At 45.5% G+C, this 19,113-nt stretch overlaps 2 protein-coding genes across 6 annotated transcripts in view; one reads left to right on the plus strand and one right to left on the minus strand.

The window, feature by feature from the left end:
- On the minus strand, window positions 1-15,231 carry LOC140104606 (uncharacterized). 3 transcript variants are annotated; one of them, XM_072128223.1, is made up of 4 exons: window positions 15,155-15,231; window positions 5,719-5,853; window positions 3,614-4,956; window positions 1-2,615 (listed from the first exon to the last, which is right to left on the minus strand). In XM_072128223.1, exons 3-4 carry the CDS (start codon window positions 4,917-4,919, stop codon window positions 1,864-1,866), a joined length of 2,058 nt encoding a protein of 685 aa, XP_071984324.1. In that variant the 5' UTR covers window positions 4,920-4,956; window positions 5,719-5,853; window positions 15,155-15,231; the 3' UTR covers window positions 1-1,863. The 3 variants fall into 3 exon arrangements, with proteins under 3 accessions (XP_071984324.1, XP_071984323.1, XP_071984325.1); XM_072128222.1 differs by having other exon boundaries at window positions 15,078-15,221; XM_072128224.1 differs by lacking the exon at window positions 15,155-15,231 and adding an exon at window positions 14,942-14,962.
- Window positions 15,130-19,113, plus strand: part of LOC140104608 (torsin-1A-interacting protein 1-like) — a 14,600-nt gene continuing 10,616 nt past the window's right edge. The window contains exons 1-5 of one of the 3 annotated variants that reach the window (XM_072128225.1): window positions 15,131-15,363; window positions 17,696-17,719; window positions 17,938-17,958; window positions 18,222-18,278; window positions 18,709-18,774. In XM_072128225.1, the coding sequence (XP_071984326.1) occupies window positions 15,333-15,363; window positions 17,696-17,719; window positions 17,938-17,958; window positions 18,222-18,278; window positions 18,709-18,774 (199 nt within the window). In that variant the 5' untranslated portion in view covers window positions 15,131-15,332. Of the gene's footprint in view, window positions 15,364-17,695; window positions 17,720-17,937; window positions 17,959-18,221; window positions 18,279-18,708; window positions 18,775-19,113 lie in introns of all 3 variants that reach the window. The other 2 variants (XM_072128227.1, XM_072128226.1) reach the window with 2 other exon arrangements.

A 19,113-nucleotide genomic window follows, 5' to 3' on the forward strand; every position in this document is an offset into this window, starting at 1 on the left:
ATTATTGAATATGCCTCCCCCCCATTAATTACTAGGCTGCCCCTCATAATTAGTTATTTCCTATACTGCCCCTCATAATTAATTATTTCCTATACTGCCCCTCATAATTAGTTATTTCCTATACTGCCCCTCATACTGCCCCCAGTCGGACGGAGGCTCCTGCCCAACTGTCGAAGGCTGCGGGGGCCAGCGCTGGCGCGGCAAGCGTCGGGGGCCAGATCGAAACGGTCCGTAGTTTGTGGAACCCTGATATATAAGGTGCATCGGATTATAAAGCGCACCTGATTATAAGGATGAATGACCAGCAGGTGGCAGACCTGAGCACAGTTCAAGGCAGCTGTTGTGTGTAAGTACTGTTCATAAATAAGGCGCGCTGGACTATAAGGTGCACCTTTGATTTCTGAGAAAATCAAAGGATTTTTTGTGCGCCTTATAGTCCAAAAAAAAACGGTACTAACCTATTCATTTCCACGCCTGTCGTGTGAAAGTCAAGAAGAGTCTTTGACACAGAAATAAAATTCCTCTTTACTTTAAAATTATAGCAACTAATTAGACATAAAATATTTTTTTTTCTTAAGCCATTTTTTTTATATACATATATGTAAGGAGAGTTCACACCACTTTTTAGGTATATTCTGAGCTTAGATACAGACATAGGAGAATATTTATGAGGGCTCCTATGCCAGACTACTGGTGTAGAAGCCCTGAAATAATCACAAAGAAAACCGTTAGCAATAGCGATTATTTCCACCTTGGAGCCAACTCCAAGCAAAGGGGGCATGGCTGGCGGCAGAGTGGGCCGACATGAGGCACGTTACCTCTGTACCTGCACACTCGTTAAAATTAGCAACCATTCCAGGTGAACGGGCACTAGTTAATTGTGCAATTCCAGGTAGTACCTGGTGTTAAAATATACACTGCGCAGTCAGCAGTCCCACCAGGAAACCTCCGAACATGCCCTTAAAACATATCGACAAAACGAGGTGTGAACCCACCCTAAAAGTGCACTTTAAAGCAATTTTGCAAATGTATAACACTTACGGAGGGATCAGGGTAGAGAGTGTCACCCAGTCATCCAGTTATTTCAACATGTCCCTTAAAGAATAGTTGACTTTAGGGATCCCCCAAAACAGCAGCAGCAAACCGTAATCATGACATTATAATACAGTGACCCTCTGTTATGGGGTGGCCTAATACAGAGGGTCCGGACAGCCACAACCCCATCCCTTCATTTGTCATAAAATGGGATAAAATAATTTTTTGTAATCATAATGTATCATTCTAGCAGTAAAGTTTATGATACATATATAAAACAATGTAGTTAAATTGTATCCTAATTCTTACGATGATTAAGTAGGTTCCATTAACTTTCCCGACACGTCTGCATTAATAAATAATTTTATCCCACACCATTCAAAATATGTGCAAATTACAAGCCATCTTGTCCTGGAACTCTTTATTGGGCTGTTCCTCCATTATTCTTCTTGTAAGTTTACAATTAATCTCTTGGAGTTACCCTTCCACTAGAGTGCGCCCCAATATACATCTAGGGCAGACTGGACATCGTCAGAGTATGTAGGGGCACCCCAACAATTGGTAACACCCTTTTGTCAATTAATTGTTTAGCGTAATGAAGAGGAACAGCACAAATGTCAGACTCCAGGAAAAGCTGCTCTGCACGGCTAATATCATGGGGGATACACAAATTTACTAAATTATACAGGAAATATGACGGCTCCTCTTTGACCATCTTTATCATGATTGAAGAAATCCTCTTTGCTGTCCTTACGGTCACCTTGGTTTGTCCCATCTGCCATACATTATTCTGTACTAAGGCACATTTGGAAAAGACACTTCAACATTTTAGTCTTTGGTCCCAGGACATTGACCACTTTCCACGTAGTCCACAGGCAGCACAGGAAGAACCACGTGAGAAATGCGGCTCCAGACTCCGCTCAGTTTGTCAACGTCCATTTCATTGTGCGCAATGACGTCTGAGTTAGCAAATCGTTCCCAAAGAAGGTCCTTCACTTTCTCTTCCACTTCTGGGAAAGACAGGTCCGTCTCTAGAGACTGTTCATCCAAGAGGATGGGGAGCACTAGAGACACTTTTTTAAAGGCGGCATTTTCGTGATCACAGTATTTATAGAGGATGAGTAGGGAACCGGCTGGTAACGTTTCCAGGCGGTACAATACGGCTGCCCGGCTATTACCGACCTGGAATCCTGAGCTGAGCTCATTGTCTATCTGCATTTTGCTGGTGGCACTATCATACTTAGACTTGGAGGGTCCACTGACCAGGAACCAGCTGGCATTGTGGGCAATGGCGTAGGACTTTGCTATACGTTCACTTACACAACGTAGAGTCCGTTCGCCATCCCGGGCGGCGGTGAGGATTAGTATAGAAGGTGCGCTGGGATCAGAAGTGTTAACATGTTTCTGTAGAAGTTTTTCACTTCTAAACCACAAACCATCGTACTGTCCGGGGAAATCGCTCTTAACACTTGCAAATTCTCTCAAAAATCTTTCGACTACATTGTCATGGTGGACTGGGGGGCGCTGCATCCAGGAGATAATAGAAGGTACTGAAGCCAGTGCCAAAGCTATCAGACAACCTGAACACGGAGGGAAGAGAAGTTATAAAGTTATATCATCTTTGTTACATTTTTCACTTAAAAAAAAAAAAAAAAAAAATTATAGTTTTGGTATCAGTACAATCCAAGACTAGTTGTAATGTTTCCATAATTTTCCTTCAATTTATTAGTAATAATATTTTGGGGGACAGTATGACCTTTTCACAATCAGGCAGTCCCCGGGTTACGTACAGGATAGGTTCTGTAGGTTTGTTCTTAAGATGAGTTTGTATGCAAGTCTTTACTGTATATTTTATAATTGTTACCCCAGCCGAATTTTATTTTGTCTCTGTGACAATTGTATTTTAAAAATGTTGGATTGTCATAAGAACCAGGATTCACAAAAAAGCTTCATTGCAGACACCTGTGATAACTGTTACAGCGGATCATTGTAGCCCAAGGCTAAAGTGCAGTAAATTACCAACATCCAGAGGGCCGGTAACTAGGAGTCGTCTGTAAGTCAGGTGTTCTTAAGTAGGGGACCGCCTGTATTCTGGATTTTTCTTTTTTTTTATTTGATAGGCAAGTAACATAATAATTTTACAGTACATCTCAGTTATAGATTTGGAGATACCAGATTTAATAATATAAGATTTTCATTTTTTAGAAAGGCTACATCAATATTGAACACGGCATCTAAGTGTTAAGTAGATACCGGGTGGATTTTGTGGTGGTTTTGCGGTATTAGCCCTTACTGAAAGTCTTCTGCCGTCTTCCCACAGCTCAAATCACTTTGAAAAATCATAAAAACATTGGTCCCAGAGCTGACCGCTGCTTCTCTTACTTCTGTGGGACTGATGGACACAGCACAGTCCCACAGAAATTAATGGTGGTCACACATGGGCTCCAATGCTCCATTCACACAACGCCCAGGAGACTTCAGAAATGTGAAAAGGTCAGAAACAAAAAAACTTGAAACAAAAAACTTTTACACCAAACCAAACTTTTTGTATTAACAGTGTAATTGTGTCATTTCTTACCCATCAGCAGATATCTTGGGGCCTTGTTCTTTTTACTACTATTGGAAGCCGGTGAATCCAGCTCATCAGTGGAAGTTGGTGATTTCGGTTTTGCACCGGACCATGTCTGCGGCCTTGTTCTTAGCGTGTCTGTTCCACCCTTTTCAATGCTGCACTTCTGTAGCTCTTTGTCACCATCACAGATGTCTGCACCCATATCCTTGTCCGTCACATGTGACTCTGACTTTTCTTCTTCCAAAGAAGCCGCATTGGTTTCTTGTGATTGTGACCAACCAGACTTGGCTTTGGTGCTTGTCCAGGAATCTGTGACCTCCTCTCTAAGGCACTTTTTGTCTTTGGATTCCCTGGAAAGTGAATTTGGTTCTGCGGGATTATGCTTTGGCCCTCTTTGCCTTGGCCCACCTGGGAAACAACTTTCAAGTACTTTCTCTCCAGACTCGTGTCCGCTTGTACCCTTGTCTATATCACTTTTCCATGACTTGGCAGTGGACTCTATATCTGTTGTGCTTGCACTACACACATTTGCATGTGACTTTTGTTCTTCTAAAGACTCGTTACATACATTGCCGTTCTGTGACTCTTGATCACTAGACTTGTCTGCGGTGCCAGTCTGTGCCGCTTGCTCAGTAGACACTTCTGTAGGGGGCATCTGCACATCTAGGTCACCAGACTTGTGTGATGTGCCCATCTGTGACTCTTCATCAATAGATTGTGCATTACACGTTTCTGTTATAGGCAATCCTGGGACCCAAAACTTGTCTGCGGTGCCCGATTGCAACTCAGGGTCACCAGAATCCATTCCAGTGCCCGTCTGCAACTCTTGCTGCCCAGACTGGACTGTGGTCGTCAACGGTTCCTTTAGTTCCACAGACTTGTCTTGAGTGTCTGCTTGTGCCTCCTGCTCACTAGGGAAGACTTTGGCGCTTGTCTGTTCAACTGGGTCACCTAAATATTTCACTTGATGATCCTCCTGTGAAGTTTCCTGCCCAACCAACTTCACCTCTTCAGAAGACACATCAGTTTTGCTCCCCTTAGGATCTGGCGCAGCAAAATACTGGTCTGCAGCATTATTCTGTGATTCATTACTTACAGAAGTAACTGTGGTGGCCACGACTGACATCTCTGTGGTGCTTGGTAGTGTCCCTGTATCACATGTCGACTTCTCTGTGGTGCTTAGTAATGACTGTGGATCATCTACCGAACTCTTTGTGGTTTTTGGTAGTGACTGTGGATCACATGGCGAATTCTCTGTGGTGTTCACTTGTGACTCACCGGAAGATTTGTCCAAAGGATCCACTTGTGACATTTTCTCCAAAAAAACGTAAAGCTAGCAGTAGTTATACCTTAGAGAGAGAAAAAAGAAGATAAAGTTTGTATTAACTTCTGAACATGGCATTGTTACAAACCTCACCTTGTAACTAAAAACTAAACTTAAAATAACAAAACTACCTGCATTGGTCCGTTTCCGGCTCTTACATCTCCTTAAGCTGTGCCTTGAATACATTTCTTGGAAACCGGTGAGTGCCAGAATTTTTTTTAATCTTTCTTCCTATTACACATTTTACATTACCTGAAGCACCCCGGGGTTTCCCGACACCTTCACCCCCATACTACTTCCATCTGTGTTGCAAATTTAAAAAGGATTAACTATTTAACTCAGTCATCTGCCAGAGACAGTGCCAGTCTCTTTAAAGGGGTTTTCCCACGAACAAAAGTTAGGCCCTATATAATGCCCTATATAATACAAGGACTTCCATCCTCTGCTCTGTGTGCAGCCCGTGGGATTGTGCAACCTTACGGCACGTATACACAGGCTGCACATGCAAGAGACCTTATTCAGGTAGGATCCTCATGACCCGATGGACTCGTTCTGCGAGTCTGTACTGCACAAAATACCTGTACTGCACCCGGCATGTCAGCTCAGCTGATACTTTTCAGGCCGGGAAATCCAGAAAATACCATTTACTCAACATCTGTCACATCACTAGGCAAATCTGTCCCTGGGAAAAACAGGTGAGTGGTGACCTTCCGAAATTAAAAGGTCGGTTTTAACCAAAGACATTTTAAGCTGAAAATAATGATATTAACCACATATTGATTCTTACCTTTAACCATCAGGGATCCTGTTCTAGACAGTCATGAGATCTTCCATATAGTGATGAGATCTTCCATACAGGGAATGCTTATGATGAGTATCTAGGTTTATTGTACAGATGTCGTGCCGTCTTACTGCCGCTGCACTGAAACAGAAATGAAAGTAAAGTAAGAGACAGAACGTCTTTAAGGAAGGTGCACCTTGAGCTTCAGCCCAACAAGGGAAGGGTGGGGCGTCCAGGTAGATCAGCAATAATACATGTATCAGCACTGATAGCAGGAGAAAACATGAGAATAGGCTGAGTATATCAAAGGAAAAAAAAGATAAACAGCTTTATGGGGGTTCATGAGCTAAGACCCCCCCCCCAGCAGTTATAGGAACTCGGGGGCTTTGATATTATCTCTAGAAAGCATCCCCCAAGTTGATCTTCTGGCCTATCTGGGTCCCATTCTTGTAACCTTTGATTTTACAGAGAAACCCGGGGTTCTGCTTTAACCTTGAACCCTAGTGAAGAAGGACTCTGTATGAGCTGTCCTTGTAAGACATTATGCTCATCTTTATTTTTATAGCACAATCATATTCCATAGTTCTTTACAGATATACAAAAAACAGACTAATGTATACTCACCTCCAGCTTTTTCTCCTACCAGCTCAGTAGTATTCTCTTTCTGGCGGCGGCACACCTTTGCCCACATGCACACACTATGGCGCACGGTGTCGCGTGACATCAAAGTGTGTACATGGGCAAAGCGTAAAGACAAGAAGCTGCAAAGTGAAAAAGACAGTGCCACGGGAAAGTATAGAGATTCATATTTTTAAGGAGGCTCTGCTGTGGACATTTCATTAGCGGGGGGCTCTGCTGTGGACATTTCATTAGCGGGGGGCTCTGCTGTGGACATTTCATTAGCGGGGGGCTCTGCTGTGGACATTTCAATAAAGGGAAATGCTCTTCTGTGGACATTTCAATAATGGGGAAGGCCTCTTCTGTAGACATTTCATTAGCGGGGGGGCTCTGCTGTGGACATTTCATTAGCGGGGGGGCTCTGCTGTGGACATTTCATTAGCGGGGGGGCTCTGCTGTGGACATTTCATTAGCGGGGGGGCTCTGCTGTGGACATTTCATTAGCGGGGGGGCTCTGCTGTGGACATTTCATTAGCGGGGGGGCTCTGCTGTGGACATTTCATTAGCGGGGGGGCTCTGCTGTGGACATTTCATTAGCGGGGGGGCTCTGCTGTGGACATTTCATTAGCGGGGGGGCTCTGCTGTGGACATTTCATTAGCGGGGGGGCTCTGCTGTGGACATTTCATTAGCGGGGGGGCTCTGCTGTGGACATTTCATTAGCGGGGGGGCTCTGCTGTGGACATTTCATTAGCGGGGGGGCTCTGCTGTGGACATTTCATTAGCGGGGGGCTCTGCTGTGGACATTTCATTAGCGGGGGGCTCTGCTGTGGACATTTCAATAAAGGGAAATGCTCTTCTGTGGACATTTCAATAATGGGGAAGGCCTCTTCTGTAGACATTTCATTAGCGGGGGGGCTCTGCTGTGGACATTTCATTAGCGGGGGGGCTCTGCTGTGGACATTTCATTAGCGGGGGGGCTCTGCTGTGGACATTTCATTAGCGGGGGGGCTCTGCTGTGGACATTTCATTAGCGGGGGGGCTCTGCTGTGGACATTTCATTAGCGGGGGGGCTCTGCTGTGGACATTTCATTAGCGGGGGGGCTCTGCTGTGGACATTTCATTAGCGGGGGGGCTCTGCTGTGGACATTTCATTAGCGGGGGGGCTCTGCTGTGGACATTTCATTAGCGGGGGGGCTCTGCTGTGGACATTTCATTAGCGGGGGGGCTCTGCTGTGGACATTTCATTAGCGGGGGGGCTCTGCTGTGGACATTTCATTAGCGGGGGGGCTCTGCTGTGGACATTTCATTAGCGGGGGGGCTCTGCTGTGGACATTTCATTAGCGGGGGGGCTCTGCTGTGGACATTTCATTAGCGGGGGGGCTCTGCTGTGGACATTTCATTAGCGGGGGGGCTCTGCTGTGGACATTTCATTAGCGGGGGGGCTCTGCTGTGGACATTTCATTAGCGGGGGGCTCTGCTGTGGACATTTCATTAGCGGGGGGGCTCTGCTGTGGACATTTCATTAGCAGGGGGGCTCTGCTGTGGACATTTCATTAGCGGGGGGGCTCTGCTGTGGACATTTCATTAGCGGGGGGGCTCTGCTGTGGACATTTCATTAGCGGGGGGGCTCTGCTGTGGACATTTCATTAGCGGGGGGGCTCTGCTGTGGACATTTCATTAGCGGGGGGGCTCTGCTGTGGACATTTCATTAACGGGGGGGCTCTGCTGTGGACATTTCATTAGCGGGGGGGCTCTGCTGTGGACATTTCATTAGCGGGGGGCTCTGCTGTGGACATTTCATTAGCGGGGGGCTCTGCTGTGGACATTTCATTAGCGGGGGGCTCTGCTGTGGACATTTCATTAGCGGGGGGCTCTGCTGTGGACATTTCATTAGCGGGGGGCTCTGCTGTGGACATTTCATTAGCGGGGGGCTCTGCTGTGGACATTTCAATAAAGGGAAACGCTCTTCTGTGGACATTTCAATAATGGGGAAGGCCTCTTCTGTGGACATTTCAATAATGGGGAAGGCCTCTTCTGTAGACATTTCATTAGCGGGGGGCTCTGCTGTGGACATTTCATTAGGGGGGGGCTCTGCTGTGGACATTTCATTAGCGGGGGGCTCTGCTGTTGACTTCTCATTAGCGGGGGGCTCTGCTGTTGACTTCTCATTAGCGGGGGGCTCTGCTGTGGACATTTCATTAGCGGGGGGCTCTGCTGTGGACATTTCATTAGCGGGGGGCCCTGCTGTGGACATTTCATTAGCGGGGGGCTCTGCTGTGGACATTTCAATAAAGGGAAACGCTCTTCTGTGGACATTTCAATAATGGGGAAGGCCTCTTCTGTAGACATTTCATTAGCGGGGGGGCTCTGCTGTGGACATTTCATTAGCGGGGGGGCTCTGCTGTGGACATTTCATTAGCGGGGGGGCTCTGCTGTGGACATTTCATTAGCGGGGGGGCTCTGCTGTGGACATTTCATTAGCGGGGGGGCTCTGCTGTGGACATTTCATTAGCGGGGGGGCTCTGCTGTGGACATTTCATTAGCGGGGGGGCTCTGCTGTGGACATTTCATTAGCGGGGGGGCTCTGCTGTGGACATTTCATTAGCGGGGGGGCTCTGCTGTGGACATTTCATTAGCGGGGGGGCTCTGCTGTGGACATTTCATTAGCGGGGGGGCTCTGCTGTGGACATTTCATTAGCGGGGGGGCTCTGCTGTGGACATTTCATTAGCGGGGGGGCTCTGCTGTGGACATTTCATTAGCGGGGGGGCTCTGCTGTGGACATTTCATTAGCGGGGGGGCTCTGCTGTGGACATTTCATTAGCGGGGGGGCTCTGCTGTGGACATTTCATTAGCGGGGGGGCTCTGCTGTGGACATTTCATTAGCGGGGGGGCTCTGCTGTGGACATTTCATTAGCGGGGGGGCTCTGCTGTGGACATTTCATTAGCGGGGGGGCTCTGCTGTGGACATTTCATTAGCGGGGGGGCTCTGCTGTGGACATTTCATTAGCGGGGGGGCTCTGCTGTGGACATTTCATTAGCGGGGGGGCTCTGCTGTGGACATTTCATTAGCGGGGGGGCTCTGCTGTGGACATTTCATTAGCGGGGGGGCTCTGCTGTGGACATTTCATTAGCGGGGGGGCTCTGCTGTGGACATTTCATTAGCGGGGGGCTCTGCTGTGGACATTTCATTAGCGGGGGGGCTCTGCTGTGGACATTTCATTAGCAGGGGGGCTCTGCTGTGGACATTTCATTAGCGGGGGGGCTCTGCTGTGGACATTTCATTAGCGGGGGGGCTCTGCTGTGGACATTTCATTAGCGGGGGGGCTCTGCTGTGGACATTTCATTAGCGGGGGGGCTCTGCTGTGGACATTTCATTAGCGGGGGGGCTCTGCTGTGGACATTTCATTAGCGGGGGGGCTCTGCTGTGGACATTTCATTAGCGGGGGGGCTCTGCTGTGGACATTTCATTAGCGGGGGGCTCTGCTGTGGACATTTCATTAGCGGGGGGCTCTGCTGTGGACATTTCATTAGCGGGGGGCTCTGCTGTGGACATTTCATTAGCGGGGGGCTCTGCTGTGGACATTTCATTAGCGGGGGGCTCTGCTGTGGACATTTCATTAGCGGGGGGCTCTGCTGTGGACATTTCATTAGCGGGGGGCTCTGCTGTGGACATTTCATTAGCGGGGGGCTCTGCTGTGGACATTTCAATAAAGGGAAACGCTCTTCTGTGGACATTTCAATAATGGGGAAGGCCTCTTCTGTGGACATTTCAATAATGGGGAAGGCCTCTTCTGTAGACATTTCATTAGCGGGGGGCTCTGCTGTGGACATTTCATTAGGGGGGGGCTCTGCTGTGGACATTTCATTAGCGGGGGGCTCTGCTGTTGACTTCTCATTAGCGGGGGGCTCTGCTGTTGACTTCTCATTAGCGGGGGGCTCTGCTGTGGACATTTCATTAGCGGGGGGCTCTGCTGTGGACATTTCATTAGCGGGGGGCCCTGCTGTGGACATTTCATTAGCGGGGGGCTCTGCTGTGGACATTTCAATAAAGGGAAACGCTCTTCTGTGGACATTTCAATAATGGGGAAGGCCTCTTCTGTAGACATTTCATTAGTGGGGGGCTCTGCTGCGGACATTTCATTAGTGGGGGGGGGGGGGCTCTGTGTGGACATTTCTTGCCCCTGGGTTTACAGACAGTCACAATGTCGCCCCCTCCCCCTGCTCCCTCAACACTTGTGAAGTGAGCACTTTTCCACTGAGAGGCAATGAGACCTTCTTAGAAACCAAGACAGCTTGTCCTACCCTTATCCAAGCTGGCGCCAGAATTGTTGTCATGTTTGTTCTCGACCAGATGGGCAAATTATGTCTAAAAATAACTATATCCAAACGTTTTTTGAGAAATACCGGAGCTGATAGACAAGGGCAACAGTTAATTTCGAGACCACCAGGTTCTCACTGTAGCTCAAACTTTTATTGCTAAGAGCTCCTTGTTGTCGTCATCCGAGAACATTCAATCAATTAAAGACCTATTGTTGTGCCGTAACTCCAATTCGAGTTTCCCTTTAAGCCCGGTTGTTCAGGTTGTTGAGTGTACATCAGCACAGTTATTTTTGTTCTCAAAAAATCTCCTACTGTGGATTTCATGGACTTTCGCTGAACATCATGTGGCTTTCAGTATTGCTACACTATATGAATGTTTAGAAATATGACTTGCATAGGAAGACATATATTAAACATACTCTGAAATTCTTTATGATTTATATTGAAGGTCGATCTCTTTATCCACTTGTAAATACTTTATTCACAATACACTATTAGTCTGAATACTGAGCCAACTCAGAAATGCACATGTTACGTTTACCATTATATCCCCTAGGCCTCCTTTATTAAATGGATCCATTTAATGTACGTTCCGGGAGCCTCATAGAACCACCTTAGTCTCAGTGGATCTTGGGTACAGTATTTTTCGGACTATAAGGCGCACCATCAATAAAAACCTGCTAAAACGTCTAGGTTCGTATATAAGGCGCACCTGATTATAGGGCGCACCTGATTATAAGGCTGAATGACCAGCACGTGGCAGACCTGTGCACAGTTCAAGGCAGCTGTTGTCTGTAAGTACGGTTCATATATAAGGCGCACTGGACTATCAGGCGCACCTTTGATCAGAGAAAATCCAAGAATTTTTTGTGCACTTTATACTGTAGTCTGAAAAATACAGTATATAGCAGAGGTGTTCTTCCCTAGAAACAAGGCATACAGAGAATATCAGCTGTACCTGCTAGTTCTCTACCAGAATCAGATTACTGTCTATTTGGTGGTGAATTAACTTTTCCAAGATTATTTATATTTAAAGGCGATATGAAAAGAGTTGTCTTACAATCATAGCAATATAGTAGATAAGGTTAAAAAAAAGACATCAATCAAGTCCAAAATATGATTTCTATTGTGTTGATCCAGAGGAAGGCAAAAAAAAAACCTTTACAAGGCTGATGCCAATCACCCCATAGCAGGGAGATATTCCTTCTCAATATGGCAGTTAGAAAAACTTAGATCAATGTTAATGACATATTGTCTGCAATTCTTCTTGGAATCTAAGGGGGGAAATCTAAGGTTACTTGTGGCTGGGATCTAGTAAGAGGTAGACAGATACAGGCCAATTTATGTTACTATTTGTAGTTTGTGTGGTAGAAGGGGGGGCACATGTCCACCCGGTTTGGCCAACAGAGGGGGGGGGGGGGGCTTGGATGAGGAAGGGATTTGGGGGGAATAAAAAAAAAAAAAAACATATGAAGTATTTGCGGGGAAAATTATTTTTTCTTCCAGGGATATACCCGGTCCCTGCTGCAGCAGAACATCATGGTGACCGCATTATGACCTTTTAACATTCACAGCATTTTAAGATCTAGATGGCTGCAGCGATAACCAGAGGACAGCAAAGTCCACCGACTCTCATATTACATTGGATGCCTGCGATAAGACAATCAGAATATTGCAAGGGCAATTCCAAGTCACTTTCGTTTTCCCTTTCTCTCCATAAGGCCGGCAGCACACATGGCATTTTGAACCCGTTTTTGGGCCGTTTTGAAGCAGTCTGTTAAAATATGCATGCGTTTTTGACCCGTTTTAATTAAGATAATTGGTTAAAAAAAACGGTCAAAAACGGATGAATTTTCCAAAAACGCATGCATTTTTTAACAGACTGCTTAAAAAAACGGCCCACAAGCGGGTTCAACACCACGTGTGCCGCCGGCCTAAGGGGTTTGCAATGCGCACTTATACAAGGAGGTTCTGCTGCAAATTGACCTGAACAATGGAGGATGTGGTTTTCTATACAATGTGTCATTATGAATAAGATAAGTCTACAAGTCATGGTCAAATACAGCGAGAAGTTTAAAAATCTGTAGGATATTTGAAATTATTCCAGATCTCAACTTACATGTCTGCAGCACCAATTCCCAATAACAGTGACAGCTGCAGGCCCCCCTACCCATAACTGATGATTGCAGGTACTACCCAACCACCCAATAACAGTGTTGGTTGCAGTCCCCAACCTCCTCAAATACCATGCAGGCCTCAGCACCCTTTTCTAATGAATTACAGTAATGGCTACAGAGTCGTCGCCCCCCCCCCACCACCACAATAACTTTAATGGCCAATGACCCCCCCAAAGACAGTGATCAGAACAACACCAGTATGAAACGGCTACACAACAAAAGCGGTTCCTGTCTTACTTCAGTTTAAGTTTATGCATCTTCTAGATGTCCTTTAAGAAACCTTAAAGGGAACTTATCACCAAGCGAATCGCTATAAAACCACAATACAAGTACCTTGTATGGCCGGTTGCCCATGTGCCAGACATGTCTTTATAAATTGAGCCCGCTGCCTGCAGCCGGAAAAATTAATTTCTATTCTTCGTCGGCTTCCAGTCAAGGGGGTGGGTTCCAGGCACAGCAGTCAAGGAGGTGGCGGCCTTCATGGCCACATCTTTACATAACCGCGCCTCCTTATCTCCCTGTGATCTACATCTCGTCTCATTTCTTGAGCACGTGCTGGTCATCTATGCTCTGACCCTGCGTCTACACGGAGGGAGAAAGGCGCACTGCGCATGAACGAGAATTGGGGCGACACCGCATCAGGCCAAGGAGAGGACAAGAAAACAGAAGGCAGGGCTTGCTGCAAGATAAGGAGGCGCAGTTATGTAAAGATGCACCGGAACCCCAGCCCCCCGTCTGGAAGCTGACCATGGGCAACCAGCCATACAGGGTACTTATTGAGGTTTTATATTGATTTGCCTGGTGACAAGTTCAAAGAGAACCTTTCAGCAGCTCGCACATGTGTATCATATCATCCTATAGGGGCTGTTACGCAGATTCAGGTGCACTTGGAATTTTCCTTCTAGCCCCCGCGGTTGCGGAGATATCATTCCCAGTTTCTGACCATTGTAATCTGTGTTTGGTCAGAAAGGAGGAGCTGGGGCTGCCCCGGCTCCTCCTCTCTGACCAAACACAGATTATAATGGTCAGATCTCGGGACTCATAACTCGGCAACCGTGGGGGCCAGAAGGAAAATTCAAAGTGCCCGTGAATCTATGTAGCAGCCCCTACAGAATGGTATCCTAATCTCCATATAAGTGAGGTAGTGAAAGGTCCTCATTAACCCCTGCATCAAACCCAAGTGGTTAGGCATGACATGGTATATGACCACATTTATATGGACAAACAACTGATCGCAGTTACACAGTGTGAACGGTGGTATAGCTTTAGAATTACCCTTAACTGATACCCTGTTTCCCCTAAAATAAGACATCCCCTGAAAATAACACCTAGTACAATTTTGTTTAGGATTAGAAATATAAGACCTCCCCTGAAAATAGGACCTAGCGGTAGTCATTGCAGCAGCTCCCCCCACGCCATACATTAGTGTTAGGAAATCTTTTAGATGCTGCAGAAGATTGTGACATGGGGAAGAATTCATGGAAGTAAATCACTGGCTGTTGTGCTGCAAATGTGATACCAGCAGCGACCAGGATAAGAAGGGTCATTTATGGAAAGTGCTTTTACTAAACATAAGAGATTAGGGGCCAATGATTCTAAGAAATACAGCAAGAAATTCAGAATTTGGAGATTTATAGGAATGCTAGAGAAGTTGATTTTTTTGTTCACCAATAAACGTAAATTCTTGTTCATGGAAAAATAAGACATCCCCTGAAAATAAGACCTAGTGCCTCTTAAGAAGCAAAAAATAATATAAGACACTGTCTTATTTTCGGGGAAACAGGGTATTAATTGCCATGATTAATAAACATAACTCACCACAACATTTATTGTTCAAAATACTTTTTAATATCTTCATCATGTGATCATACATCATGACATATCACATTGTATAGCCAAAAACATTGTGATGAGCTATGTTTATTACATACACGGGCTGGTTGCACAAGTAAAGTAAATTAGTACAGAATCCAAGCTTCGACCCAAGTTTTGGCAAATAACCAATTGCAAAAAAATGAGGCCACAAGAGGCAGGTGTGTACAGCGCCCAATGCCCTGGTATTACTGGAGCTGGTATCAGCTGTGGACACTATTATAATGATACGTATATTACCTCTCTAATTACAATACACGCAGAGCAGGATGTTTCTCCTTCAGTGTCTGTGAACTTTACCCTCTAGAAGTTCACTTCCCTCTGCACCCTATGTCCCAGCACAGAGCCACCCCTGCCCCGTATAGATGACACCAACCTGTCACCACCTCCAGCGCCGCTCTCCCATCTTTCCTTACTCCCCAAATACAATCTGTCATAAACTTGCAAGCCCACCGGAAGTGCCTTCCGTCCGTGCACCACGGCTTCATTCCCGGTGCAGCGTGAATTCTCTCTCTCGGAAACCTGTACCTCAAAGATTAGTTCCCAACCAGGAAGTAAGACACAGAAAACGCACCCCGCGCTGCTGTCTCGTACAGGACTATTCCGTTGGTCGTATCAAGGAGCGGGAAAGATGAGTTCTCGGAGCAAAGGGGGCAATAGCGGTAAGTAGATGGTCATTGATGAGTATATGGCACCAGGGTAACTAATACTGCCAGTGAAAATGAAAGTGTGGCAGTGCCAGGAGCGGGCTCATTGTGCTGTGTATGAGCTGATCATTCATTCAGACAGTCCGTATTCCCCATCATACTCTCTCCTGCTACTATACTTCTTTTACATTGTTACATTTGTCACCAATGCTGCCATTTTTATGTACATTTATGGGTGGCTGGTGCCCCAAGCCAACCGTATGCCAATCCCTCCTCAGGTAAAGTGTTCAATGTATTCATACTGAGGGCGAATATCAGGGGAAAAGAGTCCGTTGAGATCTGTAGGTTGTGCCAAGGGTGAATGGCGCCCTGCTAGTTGTATGTGATGGAAAAAGTGGCGCCGTATCCATGGGATAGTGTCTGATCACTGGGGGTCTCACTGATAGCAAGAACTGAGGGTCGCATATACCCATGTGTGAATGGAGTGACTATTCAGTACACGCTACCACTTCACGACTATGGGACTGTAATATAGAAAGAACCATGTATAGCACCTGCCGATCAGTGTGCATATATATAGGTTACTGGAGTCAAATTCTGATTGGTGGGACCCCAGGCACTTAACACCTTCAATCTGTTCTTCAAAAGTGTTTTTGGACATGATACGGATACATATTTTTATATTATTATTTAAATATTATGATAATCATCAATATGTTATCATATAACATATATAGAATAATAACATCCATCAAAACATCCAAAAAGTTCCCCCTTCTTTCGGGGATACATTGTACTCTGCACTGACCCACCCTGACCGGTTAAAGAGGGACTAGTCTGACAGGTGACATGTGACCTATGATCTGCCTCTACTGGGAGAAGTAAAGCAAAACTGCTGCTTTAGGAGAAATGGCAAAAACCTGATTCTGCCAAATGCCTGACGTAAAAAAAACTTTTCTGTAAAAATGTACATGGCAGCTCCATGAAGGCCACTGATGACTGGGTTAATATATCACAGTTCTTTATAGTGTTATTAGTTGTGATGTAGAAAATAAATTACAAATTCATTTAACATTGGGGTATTTATTTATCATGTACAGGGTCACATTGTATCACTCTGCAGAGCATTAATATACTATGTTTTTTGCCGGCCGGTCTCCTCTCCTGACTCTGAATTGTTCTGTTTCTCCTTTATAACTCGTAGACTATTTGAATGAATTGGCAAGTGGTTGTAGGATTCCCTTGGTCAAAGGGGCTTGTCTTTACCCAGTCTGACAGTGATTGGCTGGTTTCAAATAGTGTAGGAGCACACGCTCCATTGTCAATACATAAAACTTCCTTTGTTTGTTCCTGTATGTGTCCCTCCCCCAAGTACAATGTAGTGTATGTGTATAGTACTAGTCTCTTCATATGGGGAGAGACACCTTATGGTCCCCCAAAGACTGCTGATCTTGGGTGTAACTATACTCTACAGCCTATGACCCTGTCTATCTTCTAGTATGGAGGATCTTGTGACCAAATACAACATTATGGTGGTTAGGAAAGAGTTCACCGCTTGTGTTATGCATGTGCAGGCATAACCCCTGATCCATGAGATGTGCAGGCATAACCCCTGATCCATGAGATGTGGAGGCTAGAGCCTCGAAATGTAGAACTCACCCAGGGAACATATAAGTAGCTTATTATGGATGTATTCACACTAGACAGAAAGTTATGAGTTTTGAAACTAGTCTGCTGCATGTGAATGCACGTCTTCACTTCAGCTACTAAATGTTATACTATGTTTCACCTCATCTCTTCTATTTGTATATACTGTAATTCTGGCTGAGCCTCGCTACAAAGTAAAAGTGAAATATTAGGGGGGAGGTGGTGGAGGCTGCAGATAAGCGCGGCCTATTTCCTTCCTCTTTTATCAGCAGATGAGGTTTTTTGGGCGGGTGTCGGGCATTTTCATTCTGGCGGGGTTTTTTAAAACTAGTAATTGTTGTGTTTTGAAGTTATTTCAGGTTCGTGTTATATACGGCAACCATACAGGGGGTTTCTGACTGACGGTTGTCCTGTAGGATTTTCCTCAATTTCCTAATGTGAACAGACAGTTCCAACAAAGTGGAAAGCTGGTTTATTATATGGGTCATGAGTCACGGAGACCCACATACACCCACATAGATGTTTTTACAACATATCGGTGTTCCAAATATGTCACCCCCCCCCCCCCCCCCAAAAAAAAGAAGCTTCTAGGTGCAGAAAAGTAGAAGGGGGAGATTTTCAGTCTGGATACCTCCATGTGCATAGAGTCTTATAAAGGCTTTGATAATCTTGTTATACATGTTTCCTACTCTCTTTCTAGGCAATGCCTCTCCTGCGGTAAGACGTAAGTATTCGGGTAAATCCTGCATTTTGGCGGCTCTCTGCATTAACCTACTGTAACATAAGTCTGTCCATTACTTCTATTCTGCTGTCTACTGACGCTTATTTTCCCGTTTGCTTGTCCCAACTGAACAACATTTTCTAAGAAATCCCTGCTTGCTATCAATAAGTCATTTACCACATTTTTACCACCTTTTTTTGTCTTTGTTTTTTTTTAACTAGACAAATACGGCCTTCGCAGTGGTAAGTACTCAAAAAATCTCTTAACTTTATATCTTTGTGAATTTGTTTGTTTAGTCATGTTTCTACATTGCCCCATGAAAATGTATCTTGAAAATTATGAAATTTGCCCCATGAAAATTATGCTTCATCAAGAAGACCTTTTATATGACCTAGCTCCCTGCCAGCAGTGTGCAGCGAGTCCCTGGGTAGTATGGACAGTGCAAGCTCCAGTGTCCTCAATGTATTCTTCCAATGTATTCTGATGTCTGTTTTCCCCTGTACAGGAAGCAAAGGAGATTTTTCGGGTCTTCTCCGTCCGCCAATCAAGGACCCCACCCAAGGTAATTCCCTCACGTGAGTTGTATGCTGCATCCACAGGATAGAGGATAAGAAGTGATCAGTGTGGGACCGGCTGCTGAGATATTCATAGGTCAAAAAGACAATAGGGCTGCACGCCCTGCCGCTCTGTCTAATAGTATGGAAGGGTCGGAGATTGGAGAGTACAGCGGTTGGGTATCTCATGCACTCACATGGGCAGTGACACTCCCATAGTATTGAATGGAGCAGCAAAAAATATGCCCATCCTCCACCCATTAGTGAGAATAGGCCCCCATTCTCCGGATTGATGGGAGACCCTTCTGAGCGATGGAGGGTTCAAGCAAATTGCTGTTTTTGCGATTACACAGTGTTGCATGTGTTTTGTTTTTATGAAGATATAAAAGGGGTTGGGATGTAAATCGGCTGGTTATACATCACTGTATTTTCTTTTAGGGAAAAAAGATCCTGCTGTAGAGCAGAATAAGGAAAATAGGCAGACAAGAAGAACCACCAAACGAGGTAAGTATAAATGGGGTCCTAGGGTTTCACTGTGTGTTGCCTCAGTTTGAGGCTCCAAATCGGCCAAATTGTGCACAGTTAGTTTAGCTGATTCACAAACTATTATGTCAACTAAAACCTGAAGATTTAGGATTTACTTTATCTTTTTGTTCTCTGAAAATATACGCCACCGCCTGGTGTGCCTAGCCACAGTTTACTTTCTTTGGCTCATTCAATGTATGTGATGATGGAGGGTCAGCTAAAATTTGTGTATGGTCAGCTTTAAAGGGCATCTACCACCAGGATGAAAGAATGTATGCAAATGAGCCTGAGGGGCTCCAGACTCCATTAAAACCTATG

This window comes from Engystomops pustulosus, chromosome 10 (genome assembly GCF_040894005.1).
Source record: "Engystomops pustulosus chromosome 10, aEngPut4.maternal, whole genome shotgun sequence".
In the NCBI taxonomy this organism is placed as follows: domain Eukaryota; kingdom Metazoa; phylum Chordata; class Amphibia; order Anura; family Leptodactylidae; genus Engystomops; species Engystomops pustulosus.

What these genes read in the sequence shown, in the direction of transcription:
- LOC140104606 (XM_072128223.1), bottom strand. Translation starts at nt 4,919, where the DNA reads ATGTCACAAGTGGATCCTTTGGACAAATCTTCCGGTGAGTCACAAGTG. An exon ending in CCCAAGATATCTGCTGATGG is followed by an intron (nt 2,616 to 3,613) that starts GTAAGAAATGAC and finishes CTCCGTGTTCAG; the next exon opens with GTTGTCTGATAGCTTTGGCA.